The sequence below is a fragment of the Neovison vison genome, chromosome 8 (genome assembly GCF_020171115.1).
Source record: "Neovison vison isolate M4711 chromosome 8, ASM_NN_V1, whole genome shotgun sequence".
Lineage (NCBI taxonomy): Eukaryota > Metazoa > Chordata > Mammalia > Carnivora > Mustelidae > Neogale > Neogale vison.
In genome coordinates, this window is record NC_058098.1 from 48,293,179 (window position 1) to 48,301,340 (window position 8,162).

An 8,162-nucleotide genomic window follows, 5' to 3' on the forward strand; every position below is an offset into this window, starting at 1 on the left:
GTTAAACTCCACGGCATGTGAGTCTTGCATTTGAATCTACATATCATCTCTTGCAAATGGACGTTGTATTGTGCAATAAATAGAACTGTGTATGCATTGAATTTCTTGTACAAGATTCATATTTGAAAGATGTATCTAATATTTGTTATTTCAGTTAGCAGGTAGCAAAAGTCGCAAAGAGGAATTTAAATTTGTCATTTTTGTTCATGGGCTTTTCCTGAATTAGGGAACACTGGCCTCAGGTTTTTCAGTATGAAAGAGAAAGATGTAAACATTGTGGTGTGGTGTGTGGTGGGGCGGTGGGTTGGGGCCGGCCATGGTTGTTCATATTAAGACAGAATTTCCAAATGTATCTCATTAGTGATCAGACTGCTGAAAGGATCAGCTTTATTTAACCTTAAGCAATGAATGGTTATCAGAAGTGTCTTGTCCCTTAGCATGGCAACAGAGCACTGTATCCTACCCAGGCCCTGTTCTCGCCAGGCACACAGTCTGAGAGGTAGGCAAACTCAGATCTGACCACCTGCTGCCCCAGCTCTCAGGCACAGTGAGACTCAGCAGCCAAGCAGGGAGGGATCTGGTCTGCCTGTGCAATTAGCTAAACAAACGGAAAAGGCTTTGCTGACAAAGTGGTGGCAAATGCTCCTGTGATAATTACAGAATGGTGTTTCCACATCACACCAACTGGGCATGTTTAATCCCGCACCAGGTGTCCCCCATGCAATTAAAATGATGCAGGAAACTAAACGGGCAGAGAGGCACGGGGGAGTAGACTCGGATCAGAAGACAAACTCTGGAACCATCGAGGCCAGCCTGGCTGGGTTCAGCAGCCAAGAAACAGGACACAGTGCAGCCTAGTCCATCTGAACATCCTTGTCCCTCACCCCACGCTAGGTGCCCCGGAGTTAGTTTTCATGACCCGTAGGTAAAGATGCAGAAGTGGGGCAGGCAAGGTACTTTTTTAAAGCGATTCTTTGAGGAGGGAAACGGATATGTTTAATGACCATGAATTCAAGTTCTGCCATATATTTCGAGTTGTTATGAAATGTATTAAAACAAGTTGACAACAAATGCATTCCAGAGTTTATTAGGTTATGCATGTGACATAAAACACAAAGGACAACAAGCAGGCTACTCATTGAGGCGGACCCGAGATGCCCCTGGTTTCTCAGAGTTCTAAGACCGACGCAGCGGCCAAGCCTGTCCTCCCCACCCTGGGAAACAGTCGCACCCAGGGCAGAAAGAAGCCTCACAGAAGAAATCCCACAGTGGAAGAATTAGTGCACCGCATTTCGAATACACAGATTTAAAAATACAAACATCTCATCTAGTGTTTGTGCAGCGATGACTGACATTTGCGATCACATCAAGTATCACAGAACAAGGCCTTGTGAACGACGTAATTCAAGCTTCAACCAAATATGCATGTAAAGAACCCAGCCCAGAAGAACAGAGGGCAAAATCTGTAGAAAGGAAATGCTTGCCCCCTTGCAGATAAGAGGAACAATGTAAGAAAGAATTTACAGTTTCTTCCTAAAATAGATGGGCATGATCTCTGAGAACAGGTCAAAACACAAATCTTTTTTTTTTTTTTTTTTTTTTTTAAAGCACTTCAGCAAGTATTAGTTTCGGGAATCTGGAACGGAATATGGTATTTGATTACAGAACACATGGAGAATTTTGATTATCAGCCTTTTTTTTTTTTGGTTGACAACCGCCACAAACCCTACAGACATAAGCGGTAGCTTTTGCAGCCAGACAGGAACAGATGTTTTCAGGGATCATATCTCAGATTCCCATGCTAAATCTATTGTTTAAGGTGATGGAAATATAGGGGACATTACACCATTTTGCAGCTGCTAGAAAGCCATGCTTTCCTGTTTTCCTGATTCAGACAATGGAGAAGGTAAGGAGAAAAATAATAGGAAAAGGCTGTCCTATATTTGCTTTTAAAAACTGCATTATTTTGAATGAAGTATTTTTGGGGGGTCAAATCTCACCTCTGTTCTCTTAGTTTTCATAAGAATATCTGTGGGAAAGAGGGTTGAGATAAAATGAGCTAATGATCACATCCATATTCTCCAAAAGTTGTTTGGCAATAAAACCCCAGGTCCTATCAGGATGTATTCAGACTGGGGCTCCTGAGTGGCATGTAAGAATAGCAACAAGCACGTGTGTGTTTCAGGGAGAAGGTTTATTTTCAACTTAGTTTTTCCTGTACCATCTACATAAACACACCTGCATACGTGTTTAGCTTTTTATTCTACCTTTTTGCCTAATCACAGGGAAGATGTTAGCCTGCACCCCTTCTGTCCTTAAGACAGAAGCTTCTTGAGTCACCCACTTTATGCTGTCGGGAAAACACCGTGGGGCTATGCAGTGCCAGGTGTCAAAGGCTGTGATAATCAGGCATGTGGATGAACCAAAGGGACACCAGCTCGAGGTCACAATGCAGAGCAGCTGTGGGTGCTCCCTACAAAAGACCCCACCAGGTCCACCATTCCCAAGGCTTTTTCAGATAGTTTTCCCACCTTTGCTTTATAGTCCTCAGATGGAGCTTGTCCTGTACCACATGTGCACAAGAAGAAAAAAGAGGAGGGAGCATCCCTGAAATTCAGGAAGGAACCTAATGGCCTGCATGTTTTAGGGGACCTCCTCCCTTAAATGATCTGCCTTGGGAGACAGAGTGAGGGGAAGAGGTGGGTTTGTTCTGAATATAGTTTTTCCAAGAGCATTCTAGAATTATTGAAGTATGGGGAATTCTATTTGGACAAAAGTCTCCACTGTCTTTGAGCTTGTTGCCAAGTAAAGTCGTCTCCCTTTCCCCATTGCCCTGGCCTTTCTGCTGCTCAACAGTTCAGGGACAGAACCTGACTGACACAGTCGGAGGAGTCTGCACCTGACAGAACCTAACTTTCCCATGCTCCATCCTTTCCATTTCTTATTTTGCGTCATGGCCCAGGCACCTGGGAGCTTCTGGATAAAAAGACTGTTAGCCAATGACCAGTAAGTTAATGGCCCCCATCTCCCCAAGCAGGAATTCACATCCCTCAGACAAAATGACAGAGGTATCAAATAGGACAATAGCATTTGTTTGAGGCCATTGGTTTTCATCAGATTCACTGCCTAAGCTCATCTAGTTCCAAGATCTTAGTCACTGGTAGGAGCGGCCAGGAGACAAGGCAGGGCACATCTACCGAGGAAGGGGCAGATTCTGCTGGAGAGGATATTGAGAAATTATTTACTAGCCCATTTCCTCCCTTGCATGTTTCACGATGGGGATCTGTGGTCTCCCATGTTGTCGTGGATAGATTTTCTTACCCATAGAGGGATTTGAACATGGAAATCAGAATTGGGGCTGCACCGGAGAAGAAATCCAACTCTAAAAACAAGAGGGGGCACTTGGGACCTCAGCCAGTAAAGGTCCCACAGGTCCAGAAGGGGTTTAGGGGAAGCCTAGAGTAGGAATGCCTCCTTCCTTCTAGTGACAAGGTAAAATTGTAAAAGCCTGGAGATAAAGTTGTTGAATTTGCATTTATTTCACGTAAGTGCAGATATTGTCAGTAACACATCCAGCTAACTCTTTAAAATCATCTGAATAGTGGCATAATTGGTTCCCATACAGGGTCCTGCGCTCAGTGGATTACAACCTTTGTCTCCTTGGGTGTTAAGCATCAATATTTCAACTGAAATCTAAATAATATCAGATGTCTTTAAAAAGCACAAGTTCCAAATACCTTGTTAAGTCCTCCAAAAGCATCATCTTTCCTTACACCTACTCCTTCACTTATCCATTTTCTCAAAACAAAAAAAAAAAAGAAAACAAAAATCCTGAAATATAGCACCTACATTTCAAAATTAGCTAAACGATATTTACTCAACTCTGAGGGCCATGCACCTGGCAGCTCTTCCTGCCCCAGGTGTCCGCCTCTGGGACAGATGTGTTTTTAAGACAAAAATAGAAACAATAGAACACCCTGGTTCTTAGAGGCAGATTTTGAAATCCCTAGAAGGAAACACAGTCCCGTTCTGCTCTACAAGGCAACAGCAACAAGCCTGCAGGCCACCTGAGGTCTCCCAGTGCTAATCAGGCAGGTTTTAACAGCTCTGACCACTGGTGAATCCCTGAGGAGCTTTTCAGTGACCCAGGCAAAGCTTCGTGGGCAGAAATTACTCTCCACCACTACGCTGGGAAGGGAAATTTTTGCAAGCAAACATTTAAAAATAAATTAAAACTAGTTTGAGTGGTTTCTGTGGTTGCAAATTTTGAGCTATTCTCTTTTCCTCTCTCCCCCCCATCTCCTCCGCTTTTTTAAGAAATAGAGAAAAATGTGTCAGACTTTCTTCAAGCAGAAAGAAGACAGTGTCCTGACTGCCCAGTCTCTGACATCCAAACTACAGCCACAAGTCAGGATCATGTTCTCAAGAAGCAATACCAGCTGTGAGCTATGTTAAAATGCCTTAAGATGCCACCATTCAAAGCTCAGCGTCTCATCCCCCTCACACAGTCTTAGTAATCAGAATGAGAGGCTTCTCAGGGTTTCATCCATCTATGATCAAAGCATTTAAATCCAGAGCAGCATTCAGGGAAGGCAGGTGGCCTGGGAGGTGTCTCGGGGCTGCACTCGCCCAGAGACAAGACGTCTCCAGCTTTTCCCCTTGTGCGTAGTCACTTCATCAACGGTAAGTGTGTGTTAGCACAAGTGCATTTAGATGGATTGATTCAAGTACTTGTGAAACAAACCCCAGGCTTCTCTCTCAGGCGCTTCGGAGTACTTGCTCTCGAAAACATTTCATACTCCTCCCACACTTTCCAGACTTCACTTGCAAATAAACCCAAGACTATTAGAGACACTAAGAACTAGGAAATGCAATTTCAAAACTCCCAGCGTTCTTGCTACCTAAGCAGATCAGTGTACTCTGGTCATTCTGTGGGACTCCAACTATAAAACTCCGCAGGGCTTGTGATGGGAAAATGCATGAACTCAACTGTAAAGAAATGTTTCCAGTTCTGAATATGTTCCTTTTGACAAAAACAAAACAAAACAAAATCAAAAACAAAAAAATACTTCTTATGTACTATGTAATTAAACAATCGATTTAGTTTCTGTTCTACCAAGAGGAACAAATCATTCCAATCCTAATTAGCATTAGCAGACCACCTTCTCTTCTTAGATGATTCCAATGAGCAGAAAAGCAGTTCAAAAGGAGCCCCATTAGCACCTGACTTGTAAACCCCTGATCCAGAATCAGTGGGAGTCATGCCATCAGTCACATTTGAATTTGACAAGATAAGTGAGTAAGAATTGTTAATATTCACAAAATTCCCAAAATGACATTCTAACCCAGTGGTCCCACTTCGGGATAAAATACCTGTATATTCCAAGCGGTCAGGCTTTTAAGAATGTATACAACCGTTTGCTAAGATTCCAGTCCAGTCTTTTGGAAGGATGTGGGTCCCCCACTTCTGACGTGACGGGGTGCGTAAAGGTCAGAGGATGGTGGTGGCTGATTGTCAGTGTCTCTGGGGCCATCTCACCTTCAGCAGTCCGTCCCTGGCGTCGGACTACAGAAAACAACCACGACAGCATTGGAAGCTGCTGTGACCCGCCGAGCACATCTAGACCCTGGGAGAGACCCCATACTCCACACCCCAGGCAGGGCAACAGCCCTTCAGGATCGCCTCGGGGCCAACAGCCTGGACAATGCCTGTCCCTTGTACTCTGCCTGCTTTCTGTGCCAGTCCTTGCCCTCCCACCTACCCGCACCTGCCCACCCTCCCGCCCCCTCTGGGTGACCTGAGGCCTCCTTTACCTGTACTGATTCTCCAAAGCCCTGCTCTCAGCTCGCTCTGGAGCCCAGGAGTAGCTGTCAGCTGCATTCTGGGGCTTTTTCTCCTTCTCCTCCTCCCTCTTTGCTCTCCGCTTGCGATAGACCAGTAGCCCTAGAGCCAGAGCCAGTAAGAGTAGGATGGCCACCACCGTGCCCAGTATGTAGAACAGCAGCAGCTTTTGTCCGTCCGTGCCGTCTTCGCTTTGTTCTGCCATGAAATCCTCATCTGTATTCTCCCCAAGGCCAGTTGTGGCCATGGGGTGATGGGTGCTGGACTCCATCCAGACAGCAGGGGGCCTACTGGGAGCCAGCATGTCAGGTGCAGTTGGGATGACAAAGGTGTTGCGTGGAAGGGAGGGTCCCTTTGTGGTGGGTGCCTCCTTGGAAGTGCCCTCAGGGCCCCCGATGGGCCTAGACATTGTGGGAGAATACACAACTCTCCCCTCTCTATCTCCTGCATCCTCTCCCTGGGGAGGCCCAGGCAGTGGTGCCAGGGAGGTGGGTCCCAGCGTGCAGGAGACCCCATCAGGGCCCAGCTCCCAGCCTGGCAGGCAGCCGCAGCGGAAGGATCCCTGCGTGTTGAGGCACAAGCTGTCACAGAGGCCATTCTCCGTTTCCGCACACTCGTCCACGTCCTGGCACTGGGTGCCATCCTCCCCAGCCAGAACATAACCCTTCTCGCAGGAGCAGTAGAAGGAGCCATCTGTGTTGGTGCAGTGCTGGGCGCAGGGCGTGTGGCCCGTGGCACACTCGTCCACATCCTGACATCCCGACTCACTGGGCTCATAGCCCACCCAGCACTCACAGCGGAAGCTCCCAGGGGCGTTGACACACTCCTGAGGGCAGGGTGAGTCCTGGCACTCGTCCAGGTCCACGCAGTCCCGCTGACTTGAATCCAGCTGGTAGCCTAGGGGGCAGCGGCAGGTGTAGTTCTCCCCTTGGGATGCCGGCACACAGGTGGCTGAGCCTCTGCACGGGCTGGAGCTGCAAGGGTTCCGGGAGGTACAGGTCACCAGGTCGTCGAGCAGCCGGAAGCCCGGCCGGCAGCCGCAGCGGAAGGAGCCCTCGCCCCCCTCGAAGCAGTCCTGCTGGCAGCCCCCGTTGTTGAAGCTGCAGCCATACTGGGTGCTGATGCAGAGGGGGCCCGAGCTTCCCCAGTCAAACACATCAGGAGCCTTCTCCCTGCACACGAAGTAATCCTCCTGACCGTGTTCCCCAGCCCCGCAGACCACGGTAGCTGCGGAGCCAAAGGGCACAGCCTCCAGGGAAGAGCTGGTGGCCTTGAATGGGGTCGTGTAGTCCACCCGGCCTGGACCCCCCAGAGCCAGAGGCTGGCACATGCCTTTAAAACTGAACTTGCACACGAAGCCCTCGATGCTGCTTCCTGGAGAGTTCGGGCTCCCGCAGGGGCCCTCGGACCACTTGGAGAGATGGCTGGCATGAGACGGCTGGGACAGTTGCAGCAGCAGGGACACACAGCGCTTGGAAATGCAAGAGCTCCTGACCTCCTTGTTCCAGTTGGTGTAAGACGTGTCCTCCCCGCCACCCAGCCAGCTGAAGCCTTTAAGCGGCAGGCTGGGGTCTAAGCACTTGCCTTTCTCACGCTGGAGCCCTATCCAGAACTTGCCGATCCTAGCTGCCAGGATGGCCTCTGACTCCAGGAGCTGGGTGAGGGCGTGCTGGATGTGCTGGGCCTCCTCCTCACTCCTCACTGTGGCCAGGTTGCCCCCGTTCTTGCTGCAGTGAAGCTGGGCCTCCGCGGCACTCAGCTTGCCCCAGTGGGCCGTGTAACAGGCATTCCCCGCACAAACCACAGCTTCCCCAGGAGCCTGGGCCCCTGCCTGGGGCTGGCCCAGAAGCAGGAGCAGTGGCAGCAGCGGCAGCAGAGGCAGCAGCCTGGCGGAGGTGGCCATCATGGCCCCGGGTCCCTCTTGGCAGGACGCTGGTGGCCCTGCAGTGACCGCAGCAGGCGCAGCTGAGCTCCAAGGAGAACTGAGGGCTTGGGCGCAGACGCTCTGGCACAGGGAAGAACACAAAGACTGAGGGCTTTTCACATTCCCCTGACCCAAGGCGCATCCTGTACTGTTGCACTTCTTATTTCTTACCGGATACTGGGGCTTCCTGCAGTGAATAGTTTTCTGACTCCTGTTGCCTTCATCACGGTTTTGTTGTTCATAGAAGAGGTCAGACGGCTGTGTTGGGTCTCTGGCTAGTTGCTGGGGAAATGCGGCAGCGTCGGGGCGGGGGGGGAGCAGGAGGTTCCAGCTCAGGGATGCCTGCTGCTTTATTTGGGCTCCCTTGTTGTTCCCATCTGCAGGAAGAACTTAAAT

The 8,162-nt window shown here is 49.3% G+C and overlaps 1 protein-coding gene across 1 annotated transcript; it reads right to left on the reverse strand.

The window, feature by feature from the left end:
- Positions 1 to 5,370: 5,370 nt before the first annotated feature.
- On the reverse strand, positions 5,371 to 7,833 carry CD93 (CD93 molecule). The gene is made up of 2 exons (XM_044263557.1): positions 5,815 to 7,833; positions 5,371 to 5,566 (listed from the first exon to the last, which is right to left on the reverse strand). Exons 1-2 carry the CDS (start codon positions 7,746 to 7,748, stop codon positions 5,542 to 5,544), a joined length of 1,959 nt encoding a protein of 652 aa, XP_044119492.1. The 5' UTR covers positions 7,749 to 7,833; the 3' UTR covers positions 5,371 to 5,541.
- Positions 7,834 to 8,162: the final 329 nt, after the last annotated feature.

Coding starts and splice junctions, on each gene's coding strand:
- CD93 (XM_044263557.1), bottom strand. CDS start 7,748: ATGATGGCCACCTCCGCCAGGCTGCTGCCTCTGCTGCCGCTGCTGCCA. Junction 5,567..5,814: donor GCTTTGGAGAATCAGTACAG/GTAAAGGAGGCC, acceptor TGTTTTCTGTAG/TCCGACGCCAGGGACGGACT.